The 23,405-nt window shown below is 31.6% G+C and overlaps 1 protein-coding gene across 2 annotated transcripts; it reads left to right on the plus strand.

The window, feature by feature from the left end:
• Window positions 1-53: 53 nt before the first annotated feature.
• On the plus strand, window positions 54-20,838 carry LOC140062831 (protein FAM219A-like). Of its 2 annotated transcripts, XM_072109188.1 has the most exons (6): window positions 54-206; window positions 1,165-1,255; window positions 4,117-4,291; window positions 9,233-9,278; window positions 16,950-17,003; window positions 19,215-20,838. In XM_072109188.1, exons 1-6 carry the CDS (start codon window positions 150-152, stop codon window positions 19,377-19,379), a joined length of 588 nt encoding a protein of 195 aa, XP_071965289.1. In that variant the 5' UTR covers window positions 54-149; the 3' UTR covers window positions 19,380-20,838. The 2 variants fall into 2 exon arrangements, with proteins under 2 accessions (XP_071965289.1, XP_071965292.1); XM_072109191.1 differs by lacking the exon at window positions 16,950-17,003.
• The last annotated feature ends 2,567 nt before the right edge of the window (window positions 20,839-23,405 follow it).

Genomic DNA, 23,405 nt, shown 5'->3' on the forward strand with positions numbered 1-23,405 from the left:
CAGGAAGGAACATCATCTTTAAAGGTTAAAGGTCATAAATCTTTTGGGAAAAAAAACACGGAGAATTCAAGATGAGCAAGTGAAAACAGCTGGTCAAAAGTTAGAAAGTCACCTAATACACACATTCTTCTGTGTTCTTTCTTTTTAAAATGGATGATGATGAAACAGATAGTGGTTATAATACTTCAATAAATGAACCTTTGAAGGTAAAAATATATCAATTAAATTTCAGTTAGGCCTAGCCTACTCCAGCCCTACTAGCCTGGCCTACATTTTTTTCTTGCCTGCGATACACCACCGAGCGCGAGAAGGACTCGACGAGTACCGCTGAGGTCGGGTGACAGGGGAGTGTCTAGCTAACTAATAATGGTGATCATGTACTAAAGCTCTAAACAGTATCATAAAACTAGATAGCAAGTATCAAGTATTTCAAATTTATATTCTATTATTTTAATTTTATTTAATTACACCTAACTAATGCTAATTTAAATTTAATACTAAAAATCTAATTTCTAAAATAAATGAACAAAACAAAAAGCTAGGCCTACTTAACTTACTGTATAGGCCTAACTAACTAGTAGTGGTACTGTACATGTCATTTATTTGTATCTTAAAGCTAGTTTATATTTATTAGTGACTATTATTGGGCCTCCTATTATGCCCCTTTTTATTTAGGTTAGTTTTTCTTGGAGGCCCCTTTCATTTCATCGACTGTACCTTAAATTAATTTATTATGCTAAAATAATACTTATTACATTTTCTTTATTGCAACTTGATTTGACAAATTGAAGTTTAGCAATTATACATGTCGATATTTAAAATATTAAAACGGACACACAATTATTGAAAATGCAAACAAAATACAAAAATCCTTATATTTGTACTTGTTTTATTAATACACTAGGTTTTTTTTTATTATCTTTTATTATCATGTAGCAACTTCTTTAGATAATTAAACACAATTGTACAGTGGAACAAACCAAAGTCATAATGGGATTTTTAAAATATAGCTATAACTTCAGTAACTGCAGTAAAATAATGTGACAGAAAAACACAAGAACTTTTAAAACAGTTAAGTTTTTGTATTCTAATAAGTGCCTCACAAAATACTGTAGGCAGTATAATTATTCTTATGCATTGATTGAATATTATTTCGTTTAATAGATGGAGAATTCCAATGGAACAACACCAACTGACATAGCAACTGATTCTTTGAAAGGTGTTCGTCGACCAACATCTTTACAAATTAAATTAGGTAAATAACTATTAATTTCATTATCTCTCTCAGTATCCCCCCCCCAAAAAAATAAGAATATTCACAAATTTCAAAAAAATTTGACTTATTAAGAATGGATGGAAAAAGATGAGAATTAAGCTCTGTCCACTCTATCAAACTACAAGTTTGACAAAAAAAGTGTGATGTGCCCAAATATGGTAGTGATATGCTTAAATATGGTAGTGATATGACATCATCATGATCATGTACTGTATATGGGCACATCACATTTTTTGGTCACATAAAGTTTGATAGTGTAGACAGAGGTTTACAAGAATAGGAGTGAGAATTATCAAAGATGAGTGGACACAAGTTATGTCCAGTGGTAGAGAAGTTTATTTGTGGGTATAAAAAAAACAAGGGCGAGAGAAAACATAAAAACGGTACTTGTTATGAATCCAGAGGTTTCTTGGGTGAGAATGAGATGTGTGTTAAATTAGTCTGAATGAAAGACCTTAAATATAGCTTTGGTTGAATATTTGATAGGTTTGTGTCTGTCAACGCCAAGCCAATCCGTCACAATTAAACTTCTTCTCTATGTTGGATTTTATTCAATAAGTTCTTTCCACTTGGAGGTGGAAGATGGCTGATTTTCATAGTTTTCCGATGCCCATGTATAGACACATATTAAAAATTATGTATTATATTGAATATAATATCTCTTCAATGTGAACATAACATATTTTTTATCTTTTATTAATCATTATTTCCTTCATATCACATTTCATATTTTAGTTTTATTGTCTTTATGATCATTATATTACTGTAGCATTGAGATTTAAACTTCTGTGCTTTAATTGTTTTTTTATATCTCAAAATGAACTTTAGTATTTCTTTTTATTGACACAAATTGAAATTGGATAGAGAAAATCAATAATAGATTTATTTTAATATTTTTTTAAAGAATTGTTTATTGTTTTGTGTTCTGAATAAAATTTGTGTTGGTTTGCATTAGGTTGATATGAAGTTTGTGGTTCATAACGTTTATTTCTAAAAAGTTCATCAACGTTTCAAATATACTTTGATAGTCCTCATTATCGTTAGTTTTCTCAAAACCATAATTATTAAACACTTCATTAAACACATCTAATAACATGAGTTTATAAGAAATCACAATTTACAGTACTTATACTACACATTTAAATTCGCAAACAGGCTTCCTTTTAAGCCTATTCAAGATATATTGTCCCCCTAAAAAATATTTTTTTTATATGACATTTTAAATGTCTTTTTTTATTTTATCAATATTTAATGAGGGTGGTCCATCCAGCATAAGCTGATCGTTAGGGACCCTCAAACAATACAAACAGTAAATACAAAATAAACTATAAAAACACAAAATTAACAAAGATAAAAAAATAAATATAAATATACACATAAATGTCACATAATAGTTATTCACTTTGACCGAAACTGGATTGAAAAAAAAATGTTACCTAAAAAAATGTAATTTAAAGCAAAAAAAATACTTATATTGTCTGTCAGTGTCTGACAATCGTATTTTGGTTAAAATTAACCATTTCTGCAAAATGGCCTATTCAAAGTCGGATTTTATTAATCTTCATTTTTCATGTTTTTGTGGACAATACATCTTATCACTCCATTTTTAATCCCATTTTTATTTGTTAGTTTAACATTTTGGATGTGTTTGTATTATTCCAAAAATATATTCTTTTAATTTTCTTTTTAGGTGATTGAACTTTCCTAAATTAAAAATAAGGATGAAATTGATACTTTAATTAAATGACTACCTTTGAATTACTAAAAAGGATACAATGTATGTGATGACTTAATTAATCTGTTAAAAACTTTATCTTCATTTATTATGACCTTATTGATTTGGCATCCAATAAATATTAAGACAAAGTATGCAGGTGCTGTAAATAGTACAGTGGCTCGCAGTGCGGACACAGTCTATGACGTCGTTGAACGAATTGCCTTGATTTTGCATATGTAACGTCAGGTTTAGATTGCAAAGTCATTGATGCGCACGAGCTGTCGATGAATACTTCTGAGAGAAATTAATTATGTTATTACAGTTCTAGTTCTATTACAGCATTTCACTGTGTAGAGTAAGAACTGTGAGCTCAGTGTGTTTATTACTGAAACATATTGAGACATATTTCTTTATGTGTGGTCTTCATATTCTTTGAGAAATGTTTCTTGTGTCACAAAATGTTAATGAAATTGAATCTGGGGAGATAGAAATATTTTGTATTGCGAAAGGTAAGGCTCCTTTGAACAAGTTAATCAAGTAAATAGCATCTGAAATAGTTTAGTTTAGTTAATTTGTAATCAATTTATAATTATTTATTGTTTACCAGTTCTTGCTTGTTATGGTGTATACAACAAATCATAGGAGGTTTTCATAGCTTATTATACTGGTTTCAAGGAATTGTTATACAAAACTTTCCAAACGTCACAGGTTATTCAGATTTGTGTAGTTTATTTACCTTGGTTGCTGAGCTACCTGTACCTGGCTTGTTATGAACTGTAATAATGTATTGTTTTTCATTTTTGATAATAAAAAGATATTTTATGTATTATAACATTCAAACACCCAAATGTAAATCGTCTTACAGCTCTGTGTTTCTAAATTGAGACCTTAAGACTTTAATTGTAATTTGCACCTGGATTTGACGCAATTCATAAAAATGTTTATTAACAATGACATCAACCTTTTTTTTATTTGACGTAAGCATTTCCCATTTAAGGGTAGAAAAAAAAGGTTACAGTACATTTTTTTTTTTGAATAAGACTTCTTACACTGTGCAGACTTTTTTGTGGTACAATAATGTTGACTTAACAATAAATTCATTCAATTCTTTTATACATTTCAGAAAAACAAAGAGAGGCTGATAGAAAATCCCAAAGAAATAACCATGAATATGCATTAATCGACCAACAACCGCGGAAGACACCTCAGTTAGTGTCACGGGAACGGCTTGCGGTTCCGTGGAAGAATTCAGTGCACGAGGGAAGTAGCCAACCATTAGTAACCATAGACAGTGAAAGGTATGTGCGATTTATCCAATGATGACCTAAATGAATGAATTATTCGGTGTCAACAGTAGTGTTACTGTCCTTTTTCCATATGCTCTTCTTTCTTTTAAATATTACAACATCGTTTTATTTTTTAATTTAGGTCGGGTTATCATTTAAATTAGAAACATGTTCCTTTACATTGGGTACTGTGCAAGAGTTGATGATTTCTTAGTATTATTAATAGTATTGAGTGATATTTATGGTGTTTGTGTACTCCACATGTTTCCTACAGTACTGTATCTAAAAATAATATTTTTGCGTCCTGGATAAGTAAGTATGTTATAAACCACCCTTTCCCAAATTCTGAGCATGCCATTAGATAATTAATTATCTTCAATTCACTCCCCCCACAAATTAAACACTGCTCTTCTGGTGCCTTATTTAAAAAATTGCTCAAAACTTATTTTTTCGACCACTAACATGCCCAGCACCTTTGATTTTGTACCTCGGTCTTTGAATTGACGCTTTATAAATTTTGATATAATAATAATAATAATAATAATAATTAATAATCAATTGGCTTAATATGCAAATGAGGCAAGAGAGACTACAGTAACTTCCTAGTCCCTCCAAAATTAGTTGCATAAGAGAAGATAATAAAAATGATTGCCTAAATGTCCTCATGGTTAAATGTCCTCATGGTTAAACTTCAAATTGTGTTTTTAAATGACTCTGTTAGTGTTACCTACGTTGTGCAATCATGCGTGTAATTTGAGTAATGCATACAATGGACTTTTCTCACCTTCATTCAATAGGTCATGTGATAGTTTGCTTTTGCAATATTTCCGCATGGATAGTCAAAGGAGACGGTGTTTGCCTGTTTTTAAAAACAAACAGTGTGCAGTATATTTTTGTAGTACCTAGCTTACCTGAAAAAATTGAAATTGTCCTTTACTTATAACTGTATCCTCTGACCTACTCTTTTCAACTGTTTGTATAATACCAGGAAGGAATCTAAATAATTTCTTCATGGTAACTTGAAGTATGTTCTGAGAAAGCAACACTAACATTAACAATGTTTTATATATTTTTTGAAGTAAATAGTTTAATTTTGCTGTCTAGACCAGAGGCGACTAAATCTGGCCAGATGCTATAATTTTGATTCAAGTGGCTATTAAAAGGTACTCCGGTACTTCAAATGGATAATTATACCAATAGGAATTTTGATTTCATTTGGAAAAACTATATAATTAGTTTATGAAATAGATGTAAATTGAGATTTATAGCATACTAATACAATCATTAAACAAAATAGACACTAAGCCACTTTATCCATTCGGTTGATTTTGATATCACCAGCAATCGCCAATGATAATAGTTTAAGATTTTATTATTCATTTTATTAATAACCTTAATATACAAACTTAATTCTCACACCGAATAACAAATTAAAAATGAACAATATATTTGAATACGATCATAGAATTAATGGACTTACTTCAGTAAACGAAACGTAGCAATCAATATTTAAGTGGCTATTTGGAGAGTGCTTGTCAAGGATAGCTAATCTCTTAAAGGCTGTCAAAGAAAATTCATAATCAGAAGTTTTATGAATATCCATATATATTATCAATCATATGATACTGTACTGCGTAAAGCCCCTACACTATCAAACTATGTGATGTGCCTAAATATGGTGGTAATATGGCCAAATATGGTAGTGATATGACATCATCCTGTTCATATATGGGCACATCACATTTTGTCACATAAAGTTTGATAGTGTAGACAGAGCTTAACATAACAACAAAGTTATGATGAGGTTTATAATGTCTTTCAACACTGTATGAACCGATAGATTAATTATATTGATAAGTTCACTACATTTTGGTCATACAGTATGTTACATTCTGACTATATATGAGTATGAGTATATTTATTCATAATTTGTAAAATCACAATACTTTACTATCCCATAGCAGTGGTCAAACTTTGAATTGAAATTTTGGTAGGCTTTCGTTGGCCAAGAAAATAGTGATTGTTATCATTTTCTGATCTTAGTAGAGTATATAAAGCTCTGTCTACATGATCAAAATATTGTATTTTGACAAAAAAAAGTGTGATGTGCCCAAATATGGTAGTGATATTATTACATCATCATGTCCATTTTGGCACATCACATTTTTTTGTCACTTAAAGTTTGTTAGTGTAGACAGAGGTTTAGAACTTTAGTTTCAATATACAGTGGTATAATTTAATCTACATGATGTCTGAGTGATTTTCATTGCAACATAATTAAACCTATACTTGAGCATTTGATAAACTATCTTATGCTTGCTATTAAAGTAATTACTTATGTTCAAGTACTGTATGGTATAGATTTACTTCATGAATTCTACGAACAAGCACTGTCATGTCACAACCTTTCATAGAGTTATTGAATAGATGCAGTAGTTGCTTATCCAAGTCCGAATTTTTCACGTCTTATGTGTTTTGTCCAATTACTTACACTGTACAGTTACACCAATAATCAAGAATTTTTTGTCAGATAATATTCTGATTTATATACAATAAAAAGTTACACAATGCCATCATTATTGGTTGGTAAATTGGCTGCATTTTGATTTTCTCTCAAACACCAAGTCTAATAAGTCTATACTATCAAACTAGTTTGACAAAAAAAGTTTGATGTGCCCAAATATGGTAGTGGTATGACATCATCATGTCCATATATGGGCACCTCACATTTTTTTTCTCTGATAAAGTTTGATTTATGTAGAATGAGCTTAATACAAAAATGAGAAAGTTTGAGAAACACCTGAGATGGAGAAAGAAAGCTATTGTTTATTTATCCAGTGAGTTCACTCTTCTCTGGTTTATCCAGGTAAGCTTGACTGTATTAATAGTCAACTACTGTACATTTTTAAAGTAACTTTACATAAAAATAATTTTCTTATTTCTTTAACAGTATAGTACAAACTGTAATGCCACTGTATTCAATGATAACATCAATAATTTTGATTTTACTCAGTTCATGTGACTGTCTACTCTTCCTGTAAAGTCATTATACATCATTTGAATACAATAATCCAGGGCTTTCAGCAGCTCAGAACCATTACGGCTTATGGTATAATCAAGCTAGCATTATCATCACATCAAATTCTCTGCTGATCAATTTTTTTTTAAAGTGTAATTACTTAATAACTTTTTAGTCAATCAGTCTGCGTGTTAGTCCAATTGGATACATTAATACTGTATTTCATGGGTTTCTGAATAGCTCTGTCTCGTTCATATAAATTAAATTGTTCACATTAATTCCTAGAAAACCTTGAAAAAAAAAACCCTTGAAATTTCCTCTCGTTCCTAGATACTTCTTTTCTAGATTACATACCTTTGGAGAATATTTTATGAGGCAGCTTCTTTTGAAAAAGCTTGGTAATACATCATTGATCGAATCCGCATTTCAATGTTGTTCTTTTTAGGTGAACGTAATTTAACGCATTCTAATCGATATAATGGTTTATTTAACCTATTTTGTAATAATTTATTAAATTTTAATGGATATAAAAATACATATATATTACTTTTAACTAGAAAACTGTACAGGTGCGCTCTTGATTAGGAGACCGTCTGGAAATATTGTGCGGGTGCAGTATAGACCAGAGAGTAATGGTGTAATGGGAATCGGTTTAGCATGGGTTCAAGCCTGTCTGTGCTATTGATTTTATCCTTAATAATAATAATAATAATAATAGGAAAGATGCTTTATTCTCATTGCCTTGTCCTTCGGATGAAACCTAAGGCCGTTATTCCCGTGTATATACAGTGCACTTAAAAGAACTTGGTACACTATTTGAAAAGAATAGGTGATTATTGTCTCCCGGTCTGCTGATCTCGTAGGCGCTGCAATGCTGGCTTCTGTGGGTCTATAGATGGCATAATCCCAATTTCCTCAGCTTCCAGCTTGATGACAATAGTTACTACCTTTACTGTACTTTCTAATGAAATACTGTATCTTTACTTCATTTACTGTAAAAGAATTTACTTACGCAATCCAATCAATATGACATAAGCCATGTTATTCTACTTTCAGCTGATTTGATAGCTTAGAATTAATCAGTTTTATTAAATTATGTCCCAAAAAGATTGTTTATTTGGCATCAAACTGTAGGCTGAATTTCAAATTGAACGATGAATGTACTTTAGTTACAAAAATCTTAGTGTACTGTAGTTGCCAAAATGTGTAGGAGACTCCATTCTGAATTTAAAGATATTTTGTGGAGAAGAAAAGTTGATTAGTCGATGTGTGCTGTGCATGCACATTGACAAGTAACAATACAGCATAAATACAGTTATGAAACGCCATGTGTGCCAAAATGTGGGAAGTAAAATCTTCTACAATTGTATCCATTTGAATGTGTTTACTAAACTGCTTTTTCTTTACAGTTTAGTCCATCTACATCATATTACATGTTTGTAAATTTATTTTGCTTTACAATTGTATGGATCTTCTGTCCTTTTTGAAAAATAATTTATTATGTAAATCCATTTTAAAAAGCTACGATACATTATCACTTTATGTTCGGATTTTAAAGGAAATTGATAATGTACTCTTTGTACCAGACTGTCCACTGCATTATTAAATGAAACGACTGTCCATAGCAGATTATTCAAGATTTTATTGGTACCTTTTACTATAGTATACTTTACAAAATATCAATATCAATTAAAATGTATTATTGTAGTGTATCTGTTAAAGTGATTTTTGTAAGCGTTTACTACAACACAAAGTCACCTTATGAATTGCTTGTTCAGAGTAGAGTTTCAGCAATTTTATATACATCTGCCTCGCAGGTTATTACGATTCGATTCCCTTTTCTGATAATATAAATTGGAACAGATTAGAATCAATATTATTAAATTAATATTTATGTCAGCCGATTCTTGACACCTGCGTTATTTATCTTGCAGCGAAGATGAGTTCGATGTAGTCACGCTAACTTCAACACCTTCGCAGGTAAGTTCATTATCTCTTTATACTGTTTAAGTTAACACTCGTATTTCAGTACTAAGAAACGAATGAAACACGCTTGTGGACGGTTGTCGATGATTATGTAGCTTTATGTGCAGATCATATCCTTGCTATGTTTATCATGTATGGCCTATAGTACACTAACATATGAAGCTCTGTCTATCAAAACACTAAAAAAAAGGGCAGTAAGAATTTATTATTTTTTATAATCTTGCTTTCAATACAAATCAAGCATTCTCTTTTTTTACAGACTAAAGCTCTGTCTACACTATCAAACTTTATTTATGCGACAAAAAAATGTGATGTGCCCATATATGGACGTTATGATGTCATATTACTACTATATTTGGGCACATCACTACTATATTTGGGCACATCACTACTATATTTGGGCACATCACTACTATATTTGGGCACATCACTACTATATTTGGGCACATCACTACTATATTTGGGCACATCACACCTTTTTTTTTGTTAAACTACTGTAGTTTGATAGTGTAGACAGAGCTTTACACGTACATTCTATGTATCTTACTGTAGGCCTACATGTACTTTGCTATTTCACACTATTCCTATTCAATTGTTTTACTTCAGTCTAATTAAAGTCTATTTTGCTATTGTTATCCTAGTGTAAGCTATAAGTACAAAACGTGATAATATTGTAATTATTGAAGCGTCCATCTACATTTTTTTGTTACTTAAGCTCTATCAAAAAACTGTGATGTACCCAAATATGATAGTGATATGCTTTAATATGGTAGCGATATGACATCATCATGTCCATATGTGGGCACATCACATTTGTTGTCACATAAACTTTGAGAGTGTGGCTAATGGTCCTATCAGTTCATTCACTTTGTTAAAACGTGTTTCTCACTAGTTTCACAACTAAAATGTATTTATGGATTTTATAATATTCATAATAAACAAAATAATGTTGATAATTGCTTTTCCAATATAGGTAGATGTCAAAAATTCAGTTATTAAATACAAAAATCAATAAACATATATTATGCAAATTTTAAATATCAATTGCCAGTATGAGTTATGTTTAAATGTCAGTTATCATAATTTACACGGTATACTAATGAGTTTTTAACGAGCTACTGTTCTGTAACTCAATATGTGCTTTATTTTTGCTTTTATTGTAAAATTTACAACGCGACTTACAAAAGCTTGAATACAAATTTGATTACTGTACAAGAACCTATAGTGTTGAAGACAAAGCATTGTGGTTAAATTGTGTTGTAATAATAAAACAAATGGAAAACAAATTGATTTAAAATTGAAATTTTAAATTGTATTGTATACAGGTAAATACTGTATAATTCACTGATGTGCGGCTAGAGTTTTAAAGGAAAAACCCAGACTGTGCTGAATTTAGCTGGTGGATCAGCGCAATTTTTACCCTCCAATACAATGCAATTTCTGGGGACCTAGAGGTCCATATTTATAAAATGTTTTTACCTTGGCCCCAACCATGGTGGGACGGAGGCGGAATATTCATTTCGTTGGTCCAGCTTGGTTATTGGACCTCATCTTGGTCCCGGGAACCAGATTTTATTTAGGTCACGAAAATAAAAAGTTTGTGGAATGCTGGCTTAAAGCAGTTCCACACTACCTGTACCTGTACTACAGAGTAACGAAATAAAGAATTTTTTTAGTTAAGTATAGTATACTTAAGTTTTTTTTTTTTTTTTTGTGAATGTGAATGTATTTATATATATATTATTTTGTATCATGTATTAATAATTATTGTTATCACTAAACTGTAGTAGTCTGGTACTACTAATGTATAACTATAAATACAGTAATGATTAACAGGCTATACCTTACATTAAATATATTTACTTAGGCGTCATGTCAAAATGTTTCAAAACGATAATTATGCGTGAAACGCGGTTCAGATTTCTTTGACCGTTTAACGCGTTAAACGTCTTAATCAAGCTCATTAATTGTACTCATTAAATATTCAAAGCTTAGGACCGCCTACTATTACGTCGGTAAAAAAGACGCGATTAACGCGAACATCGCGGTTCAATGTAATACTATTTTGAAATCGATTTTGCGTCGAACCCCGCGTCGAACACAACGATAAAAATGCGTTTATTTTAGGGTCAGGTCCTATGACAACAAAGAAATCGGCTGATAATGTAGACCTATTCCCCGGTCTATACATATACTGTCGTGTACGTATACATACATAAAATAAATGGGGAAACCCCGTAGGCTTCATTAGCCTATACTGTACCGTATACGTTTTTTTTTTGTATAGCCGAATATAATACTAAATAGCTTGATTTGAATGTTTAGGAAGATTCAGTATTTTAGTTCATTGAAATGTATGCATTGTTTATATGTTAAGTGTGTCCTTATTTTATGATTGTCATCATAAAATACTTCATTAATTTATATTATCAATTCAGTCAATGTCACATGGTCGTGGGCATATTAAGAAACGACATTGTTTTGGCCATGTGCTCCGACGATCCAAAGGATCGGCAGAGGACCGTTTCCTTAAACGTTCTTCCACCCTATGCATATTGTGTACACGTGCTCTGCCGTGGATACAAAGGACTGTTTTGTTTTACGCGCATACCTAGCAATAACAGGCTCTTTCTTTAAATGTTCTTCCACCCTATGCATATTGTGTACATGTGCTCTGCTGTTTATGAAAATCAGATTTATACAAGATTTATTTAATTATACTATACTATACTGAAGTTGTTTTTCAGTAGGGTGATAAGTAGGGTGTTTCGTAGTTATTCAATTTTAGAGAACAAAGCTAGAATAGGCCTCATAAACAACAAATAAACTTGAAATGTATGCTATATAGGCCCGTATATAGGCTATTCATAATAAAACAATTGAAAAAACGAAAATCCATCAATGTTCCCCATTTATTTTCCCAGGGTCAAAGTGGTCAAAATAAATACAATATTTACAATAAATATATATATTCCTTCATATGGTAACTAAAACATACTCCACGCACGGAGGACCCGAGATGTAATCGGGAATAACTACCTCCCAACTCATGGACGTACTATATTCAGTTCCGAAGCAAAAGCCACACGCAAATACCATTGTTCTTAAAAGATAAATAAAACAAAGCATATTCGAATAAAACAATAGTAGGCTACTGTCTTTGCTTTGTTGACTAATTTAATACGCCTTGGTGGGTCGCCTAAACGAACAACATGGTAGGTGTAGGCCAGCAGCATTCAGCAAGCTAGACTTGAACTCGTTAGGCCTACTTTGACGAGTTAGTTATCCGCACAGCAAAATCCACTTGCCCGTCATTACGTTACTTACTTTAGAATATTGCGCACAGAAAAAAAAGTATGCCATTATAGAATAAAATAATATTTTGTTGTTATATGGTGAATTCTGTATATTTTGGATCATTGTACAGTATACACATTCATGGGTATCACTTTTTATTCGGAGGAGCTATAACAGATTGAAATTGATTGATTGATAAAATACTGCAAAGATAAAAATAGGTGACCCACATCATTCAATTTTTTTGACGTGATGACGTTATCAAATAAAAAATAAATGTCACCTTCCGGAAAGATAATGGTCTAAGCACACTGACATCGCGAGATTCGCGTAAATGAATGTGAAACGTAATGACGTGATCGCAAAAAAAACAACATTTTTTGGGGATTCAATAAGGGGAAAATATTTTGTTTACAAAAAATAACAATTATAATATTATTAAAAGATGCAACCTATGTCTACAAAAAAATAGTAAGTTGACATTTCACTTAACCAAAGAAATGAATTAATCAGCATAATGCAGAATAGATGGACAATATAGGTACTTATAGACACAAAAGACTACTAGCCAATGAACAATATGTGGATGCTTGCATAAATTAACTACATAAACAGTCTCTTCCTGTGCACTATTAAGTATTATTACATTGTGCAAAATGTTTAACATTTTAACTCAGCAAATTAAAATAACGGTCTTTTTTATTGGCGCGGAAAAGGGTACTCAAAATACAGTATAAATTTGAATACTGTATTTTATCCACAAATGAGGTTTGGAAAATACGGTATACAAAATACGGTATATCTTTTGGAGCGCCGTTTCCGCTGCCAAAAATATACAGTAACGTAAATGCGGTTTATATAATACAGTTAAAAAATGTTGCTCTGTTTTTGTATCATGCCTTCTGTATTTCAAATCAGGGAGATGTAAAATCTCCCTGATCAAATCACGCAGATTATTATTACCTTTGATTCTTTATTGGTATTATTATAGAGTACATGTTCATCGTCAAGTTTCTGTTAATAATTTTCTCATTTTTGTATAGGACTATGTACAACAGTACAATGATGGTACATGGAGGTATAAAAATATTGTTATACCTCCATGGATGGTACAATCATTGTTTAAAAGTGAAAAAAAACATTGGTTCATTTTTTTTGTATAATTATTATGATGCTTTAGTTTTATTTCCTGAATGTAAAAGCTGTGCTATTTTACGAATTCCTATTTTAACCACCACGTATTATTCATGGATCAATAAATAACAAAAGCTTTAACAAAACAATGCTTTGCAATTAGGGCCATCAATGGCCGATGTCGGCATTTAAGATACATCGAAAGAAAACAAAAATAAGCAAAATAATTATATATTATTATAGATACTAAAAATGTTTAATAAAAGTTTTGTTTAATTTCAATTGGTGGTTTGTCATCTTGTCTTTAGTATTGTTTGGGAAAAAATAATTAATAAAAAATGTTTCTTTATTTGAATAAATCGTTCGGTATGGAATATTTTTAAAATACATTAGGCCTAGTTATAAGTCATTGTGTCCCGTTTTATTTTATGATTGAAAAATCGTCACGATAAATATAAAGAAGTTATAGTCCTCCCCACCCAAAATCCAAAAATAAAATAAATATTTTTCTTAACAAAAAATAACTGAAGTAGCCTATACACATTAAGCGCCACGTTAGTGCAGTTTTCGTAGACGTTCGCATTGAAAACGAAATTCTTAAAGCCTGTTTTCCACTAAGCGAATTTAGTCGTGTGAATCAAACATTTCACGTATTCGCACGCGCAGTTTTCCATTGCACAAGAAAAATGTTAGGCTTTACGCAGCCCTTAAACAAAAGTATGTCGGCAAAAAAAAGATTTTAAAAATGGCGGCGTGAAAAATAAAAATAATATAGTCCAGTATAGTATCAGAACGTTCAATCGGTCGCTCAAAAAGACTGCCGACAGAAGACCGTAATTAAAAGTACAGACCTAGTTTTTTTTTGGTCACATGGCATGAAACACGATACTCTCTGCTGTTTACCGCAACCTCTCACATGTTTTCTTCCCTCCATCCAAATTCCAGTCGGGCATTTTCTTTACGCATGTAATGATTATTTAAAAAGCCTATCTTAAATCATGAAATATATGTTTAGGCCTATTTTGCATATATTTTGTTGGTGGCCTAGCCTAGATGTCTTTATTTTTTTATATAATTCGCTAACCCAACCTCTCCGCGTGAGCTAAAGGCCCCTTTCCCAACGGGCCCGATGTCGTCTCGTCGACGGATGACCGGCCAAATTAGGTTAACCTAACCATGGAGTAAAGAATATTCTTTACTCCATGACCTAACAGCATAGGGCGGCTACAAAAATTGACGTCTTCTAGCTTTAGATATAGGATTTTAAATAGCGAACAATACATTGTTGTTTGCAATGTCCATGCTTCTAAAGGCGATAACAATGGTGTTTAATATTCCCTACGCACCACCCTATGATCGACGCGTAGATAATTTATTAATTAGGATTATTAAAGACTGTATACAAAAGCATTACAAAAAAATGTTATAACAGTAGAAATTGAACTGTGGTAGCAGTAGAAATTCATTTTCTTGGTTAAGTTTTGACAGTAGTTTTAGTATAAAAACGTGGGCAGTGGAGTATCAATCATAAAACGACTCAATACTCCACCTATCAACATCGCACTATAATGGCACTGCGGCGGGAATGATGGGCTGCCAAGAGTGATCGGCTTTTGTTGTTTACTGAGCCAACTTTAAATAGGTATTTTATTTGTATTACAGTTGCATTTTACAGTTATTACACATTCGGCTATCTGCGATTTCATTGTTTTTTAGGTTAATAATTGTTATGTATTATGAGATCGCAACGCACCTTAAATCAAGGATAGGTTCAGCGTATGTACGGCCTAGCGGCGATCGATTGACAACGTACCAACTTACTTTTACGATTTAGTTTTTTCTTTTTTACGAAATATACGCGTGTAACGAAAAAAACGATTTATTATTGTTACGTTTAACGCGTTTATGCAAATATTTAGTCAAGCATGCAGTGGGGGCGGGACTAATATTGAGCTGTGCATATTAGCGTTTTTCACGTTGTTTCACAATTGGAAGTCACGGTCAAGTTTAAAGAACAAAAGAATACGCGTTTCACGCATAGTCATCGTTTTTAAACATTTTGATATGACGCCTTACCAACGTTTTCTTTTGGCTTTTTTAGTTAAGTATAGTAGTATAGTTAAGATTTTTTTTTTTTTTTTTTTTGTATTAACTTATGATTTTATGTGAATGTATTTTTTATATATTATTTTGTATCACTATGTATAATTGTTATTACTATACTGTATATGAAACCATTTCAATATTAACTATCATGATAATTTGAATATCCTCATCAACAAATATTTTTGTTACTACTTCCTCTTTATGTATATATATATAAATATATTTAACTAAAATGTATCAACAAATATTGCTACAGTATAGAGTACTAATTTTAATTCAAATTAGCTTAAGTATCCGTATCCGTCATTTTATGTTAATTGTGTTCAATATGGATGCACCACTTCCTGTGTGTGCCACCGATGTAAAGGTGCAATTTCCAAATAAATTGATTGATTGATACAGGTACAGGTACAGGTGGAAGTACCACATTCAGGTGCTACAGTGGGAAGTACCACATTCAGGTGCTACAGTGGGAAGTACCACATTCAGGTGCTACAGTGGGAAATACTTTTGAACTATACAATTTTGGAATCCTTATGACAAGGGTGCTCTTTTGAATGAAATTAGAATTGAAATTGGTTTTGTACTCATTTAAACAGGGGCTCATCTTAACTTAAAATATTCGTAATTGAACAGGGCAAGTATTTGAACACGAAAAGTATAAAATTCAGTGAATCGTCCTCTCTATAAATGGTTCCATCTGTAAAAAACGTCTTTATATTACTGTACATCATCATTTTTAGTAATGCATCTTTTAAACTCTGTCTGCACTATCAAAAAGTGTGATGTGCCCAAATAGGGTAGTGATGCTTAAATATAGTAGCGATATGACTTCATCATGTCCATGTATGGGCACATCACATTTTTTTGTCACATAAAGTTTGATAGTGTAGACAGAGCTTTACACCACCATTTTTAGTAATGCATCTCTTTATTGTTTACATAATGATATATTCACAGTAGAGAAGTATAAGATTGTTAATCATCCTAATATTTAGTCCTAATCCCTTCGCTTCAACTTGGTCACCTGTGACCGCTCTTTCTAGCGTCAAACTCACGTACTGTGTGTAATAGAGCATCATTGTTATAATTACAGCAGTCATATTGTGTTTTTCTCCTCACGTTTAGCATCGACTCTCGTCTCCCAACGGACTTAATGTATCACAGAATCCATCCTCTAAGGTGATACCTTCTTAGTGACTGTTTGAATGATATGCAACAGATTTTGAATGATGTGTATTTAGTATTAACCAAAATATTTATGATCAGTATAAGCTCATGCACTGTACCTTATATTGCAACAAATTTGAGGAAAATTAGTAAAAGCAGGTGGGATTATGCTTAAATGTTGTCTATACTATCAAACTAGTTTGACAAAAAAAGGTGTGATGCGTCCAAATATGGTAGTGATATGCTTAAATATGGTAGTGGTACTATAGGACATCATCATGTCCATGACCACATCACATTAGTTTGTCACATAAAGTTTGATACTGTAGACAGAGCTTGTTTCTCTTTCTCCAGATTATTAAAATAACATCCACTTTTTATTGGCAGCAAGAATCTTGAATTAATGTAATTAATAAATTAAAAAAATTAAAAATTTCAGCTGCTACTATGCAAAAACAATGATTATTTTACTGACCATTGTTGACCGTCCGAATGACCACTTGAGCACCTTGCATTTTCTGTAATGAATTTTTTGTAAATTAAAACATTTTGGATGAAATTCTGATTTTGAGATCAATTTCGGTTTTCGGAGAGTCCAGTTTTAGGACTCACTGGTTTGACCATAGAACTGTAATTGAAGATGGAATTTTGATTTTTCCAGTAATATGGTACGCTGTATACTGTAATTACAAAGAGTTATTGAGCTTGTACTGTAATAAATAAATACAAAATATGTCAAAGTATAGATACAAAATACTAACCTAACCCAACATGTACTAAACCTCTGTTGTATTATTTAATTCATTATTTTATTCAATTGCTTATTATATTATATTTCTTATTATTAATTTGTACTAATTTGTTTATTAATGTTATTGTTAGTATTTATTTACAATCTTAACTTAAATTTGTTATTTTCTTTTTTTAAACTAACTACCTCAATTATGCATTCATTTTAATATTCCTTAAACAAATTTACAGTATACCCTATCTCTAGAAATGGTTAAAAACATAGCAAAGACCTTTAAATAATAATGTAGATAAATAGTAAATTTAACAGACCCAAATGCTTGTTCTGTTAGTAGCCTAGTAGTAGTGTGGTTTCAATTATATACTGTAATAATTAATGTATTTAGATTTAACACCCAAGATACAGAAATAAACCAATTGTTTAATAAACTGAAAAATTACATGAAAACGAATATTATTATACAAATATTACCTGCTTGGTAGTGAAATATAACATTTGAAATCCCTGAGGGAGGTTTTTTGTCTTGAGGGACTATATTTTTCTGAGGCGCAAGTGTGCCCTTGGTTAGTTGGAGTGAATACTAAATGATTTTTTACTACTACAAAAAAAAGGTTGTCAATGTCATGTCAACCGTCTGATAATGATATAAAGACACAAACCGTGAATCTGGCATGTGTAAAGCTCTACTGTCTACAATATCAAACTATTTTGACAAAAAAAAGTGTGTGATGTGCCCAAATATGGTAGTGATATGACATCATCATGTCTATATGGGCACATCACATTTTTTTGTCACATAAAGTTTGATGGTGTAGACAGAGCTTAATGTTGGTGAAATTAAATCAATTGTGTAGTATAGGAATTCCCAAAAAAGAATTTTTGTTTGATCATTATATAATATTTTAATAATATGCTGTAAGTGTTTATAGTGTAGATCTTTGCATGTTGTGGAATGATATGAAATTGTAATGTCTTGTAATCATGAGAGGGATGCTGAAACAGATTACTGTATCTCTAAAGCTCTGTTTACAATATCAAACTAAAGTGTGATGTGCCCAAGTATGGTAGTGGTATGCTTAAATATGGTAGTGGTATGACATCATCATGTCCATATAATTTATGGGCACATCACATTTGTTGTCACATAAAGTTTTATAGTATAGACAGAGCTTAATGTTAGGGTCAAATTTGTCATTGCTAATCAATGGTCAAAGATGACTATAAACTTTGTAAATAAAGTCTAAATTTTGCATCTCAGCCAGCATTTACAAGATACTGATAATGACAATTTTAGACGTTATAGTGCTTAAATAACCGGAATATACCGGTAATTGCCTCTTACAAAAATGTTGATATTTTTTTCTGTATATCAATATTAACACAAAGTTCCAAGAACAATGTATTAATTTGTTAGTGAAAGAATTGCCTCAAGATAAATACACACTTATGTATTCCTTGTTTGTTTTCCATAGATTAATAGAGATTTAACGCAACAACTTCTCAAAGATGGCTACCGATTGGACGAAGTGCCAGACGATGCAGATTTGGATCTAATTCCACCCAAACCTGTTCACGATCGATGTGTTTGTTGTCAAGGTTATGATACGAATGGTAGCTATGCCTGCGTTATACAATGATACGAAAGGCAAAATATATTATAAATATATATATATATACCCTATTATTCCATGTAAATTATTTAACATAGTAGTTTTAAAAGGCACTTAAGTATGACGAAAGTATTACATTTATAAGTGAAACAAATAGTTTATCTTTCCCAGGGATCTAATAGAAAATAGAGCCTTTAAGATACTCTTAAAACATTTTACGTTATATTGAATGATATTTTCGCTACTTTTTCCTCATGTTATTTATGTTTTTGTAAAAAATGTTGATACGATTCAATTATTATGTTTAATAAGCACATAATTCCTGTTATGTTGGAAGCAAAGTTGATGAAGGTGACGATTCAGTTTTCAACACTTACAACTAGCGCAACATTATCGTGTCATGTTTCAAATGAGTTGACAACTTGAATCTAAATTTTATTGCTTGGATGAGTATCACCATTTTACTGTGGAATATATATGTCAACAAAGTATATTATCGGCATATTTGGGTCTGATATGATCAACTAACTCACAGACTTAAAAACTATTTCATCTACTGAAGTCAGTAACCACATTGATAGAGATAATGTATTTTGAAAAAAAGTGGACATGCCAAGATTGTGATGAAATAACAAACTATTTCATAATTTGAAGACAGTGACCGCACAATAAAGAAATATTTTTTTTTAAAGTGGCCCAAGGTTTACTATTTAATCTTCTGAAAGTCAGTAACCACACTAACATATTTGCAAAAAAAAACATGGACAACATGCCTAAATGTTAATGAAATAATGCATCAACTTCTGAAAGTCAGTAACTATGGTAAGCGATATTTGAAGTGGACAACAGGCGTAAAGTTTACTTTTTCATCTTCTGAATGTCGGTAAAACCATGTTAAAAAGCGATATAGGATTAGTGGACAGCAGGCCTGAATTTTGATGAAATAATCCTCTGAAGTCACTTAGTCTTTATAGCTACACTTACTCGCTGATATTTGCGAAAACTTGGTGAGAAACAGCTTGATTTTGATAAAATGATACATAAACTATGTGGTACCTTAACAAACCATGCTCATCTTCATAAACCACAGGCAAGGTGAATAGATTGTAAAGATGGACAGCAAGAGCAGTAAGCAGGAACAGCTGGTTTTTTGGATTGTTCCATTTTAAGTTATTCATGTATAAATCCAGCGATCTATGAGCCCATGAATTATTATTGATATTTGTAATTTGCTCAATATTAGATTCCAAAAAATTATTCAAATTTAAAAAAAGCTATATTCTAGCTGGTAAAGTTAAGATTTATTCCAAGCTTTCTCTGTCGTCAAATACAATGTACAGTAAAAAAAAAAAAAATTGCACACCCTACAACTAGCCCACAAATGGTGTTTAAAATGCATCTTGGAAACAAATTATAACTGGGTTTTGGGCACATTTTCAGTTTTATGTGTGTCTTGCTCTTCTTAAGCTCGGTCTAATATATAAAAAAAAATTTGATGTGCCCATATACAGTATGGGCACGATGATGTCATACCACTAGCATATTTGGGCACACTAGTTTGATAGTGTAGACGGAGCTTAAAACAATGTATTTGGCAAATTCCTCTAAAGTCTGCTTTTGTTTTATTAAGAATTTATGATGATTATGAGTTTTCTTTTTAGATTAACTATAAACTGTACAAATGTATAAAGAATATATGTTGTGTCACTTCCTATTTATGCACAGATACAACAAGCTGTAAAATATTCAATTTTAATTATATTTATATTGATATATTTCTGTTTTCATGTTTATGCTGAGAATAGAAAATTGAACTACATAAATCTTATAAAAGATATGTTATGTGTAGACTGTAGAGATGTAATATTGTTTGCAGTAATATGTATACCCCCTCAGCTTAAATGTGTGCTTGTATTTCTAAGAACCTTTTTTTGACTGTTTACTGTTTTCCCCAGGAGTTAGATAGCCGAGTGGTTAGGACACTTGACTGTCATACAGATAGACTCCCAGTCCACTCAGCTGTAAATGAGTACCTGGTTGAAAATACTAGGGAGAAAAAAGGCGGTGTGGAAAGGAACTGGCCACCCTACTACATAATGCCGAGGCTTAGTACAATGAGATCCTAACAGCTCATTCCCCTACGTTCAGAGAACACGGGACTCACCTTTACCTTTACTGTTTTCCCAAGGGAGGCCCATGCATAATTCTAAGAATCTCAGTTTGTCATTTTCATGTGTCATCAATCAAGTTATCAATAATATTCACAGTTTGTTTAGCATGTTCATACAAATAATGAATGCTGGTAGAATGTGTAGCATATTTATGAGTTGAAAGAGTGACTGTTCTGTGCAAGGATCTGAGATCACTATCAAACTAGTTTAACAAAAAAGGTGTGATGTGCCCAAATATGGTGGTGATATCCCCAAATATGGCAGTGATATGACATCATTATGTACATATATCGGCACATCACATTTTTTTGTCTCATAAAGTTTAATAGTGTAGCTTAATGTTATAATCTAAAACAGGGTAAAGTCAATTTTCCCATACACCCATGGGCTGACCTGATATGTCTGGTTTTCGCATTTTCTCGCATTCTGAATGTCTTTTGTTGATGGTAAAAAAGAACCTGAAACCTTTTGGACCTCAAGATAAGTCTGGTTTTGACCGAGTTTGCAGTTTTCAAAGATTCTGGTAATGTGTGAAATGTACTGGGGAAAACTGGTTTTATATGATTATAGTATAGTACATACCAAAATATATGCATGTTGTTTTTAAGTAGTTTTTATATCCAAACAATGATGGTGCATGTAGTCCTTTTTTTAACTTACTTAAGAAACTAACATTCCTTTTTTTGTGCAAGGGTAGAAGATTTTTATGAATTAGGTCTATCTTTATTATTTAAGGGGGTAAGGTTAATTATTGTCAATAATGGATTTGGCCTGAAAGTGTCTCATGATAAGTTCTATTTCTAATTACAGTAGCTGTCTAGTTATTTCACGCCTTGAATCTACATTACTTATGCCCACGTAGACATGATTAATTATTAACACAAGAAAATTTATTATAAAATACGACTTGACTGAAACAGCACTAAGAATGTATCAAAGTTTGATTGATGGGAGAGGTTGAACGAAATTCTGAATGTTGCTAACCTTAATAATTATTTTAAATACCTGTGAACTAAATATTCAGCATTATAAATGGATCTTAGTAGAAAATTGTACATGCATGAATTACTTTCAGAGTACATGCAATGAATTTGTGAAACTTGCTGATAGGTAAATTGTTGATTGCTGCATCTAGACATTGCCTATGAAGAAACCTGATTTATCAGTTTTGGTTAAAACATTTGAATACATTTATTTCTCTTTACTGTACACCAGTTTTTCAATTTGCGATGACTGAAGACCATTTGTTGTGTCATAGGTCGTAATCGAGACGTCAAACCTGTGTCGAGGTCGGGTGCGAGGACACAGTCCCAATATTTCTGTATGTGCATGAATTAAGATGACGTAGTTTGGTTGTCAGTTTTCGAAAAAAGAAAGCTTCCCAACAATACTGAGATTACGATTATTGAGGCAGATTCTGCTATCCACACGTAAATGGATAATGGTAATATACTACTTTGCATGATAAAAATAGACAGGGATGATAATGTCACAATACCAGGTAGAAGCAGCTATTGTTATTTATAGGTGCTTGTTTTCTCTACTATATCCGGACAGCCTATGTCCAATGACTTATGACCTAGATTTAGAGTTTTAAATGCGTATTTTTATGACATAAAAGTTAGAATTTATTGACCGTTAAATTTATTTCCATTTTATACCATTCCAATAATAATGAAATTGTGATTTATTACAAAGAGTTATTGGAATATTGAAAACGTAATTTAAAAAAATAAATACAATTTTAAGATTAACATTTACTGTAACATCAGAGGGAGGTTAAGTCGTATTTATATAGTTTCCTTACTATAAATCATTGTACAGTACAATAATTATTATAAGTTTAAATTGGTTATTGATTAAAAAAACAAAGCTGTGAGCT

The sequence above is a fragment of the Antedon mediterranea genome, chromosome 11 (assembly GCF_964355755.1).
Source record: "Antedon mediterranea chromosome 11, ecAntMedi1.1, whole genome shotgun sequence".
NCBI classification, from domain to species: Eukaryota; Metazoa; Echinodermata; class Crinoidea; order Comatulida; family Antedonidae; genus Antedon; species Antedon mediterranea.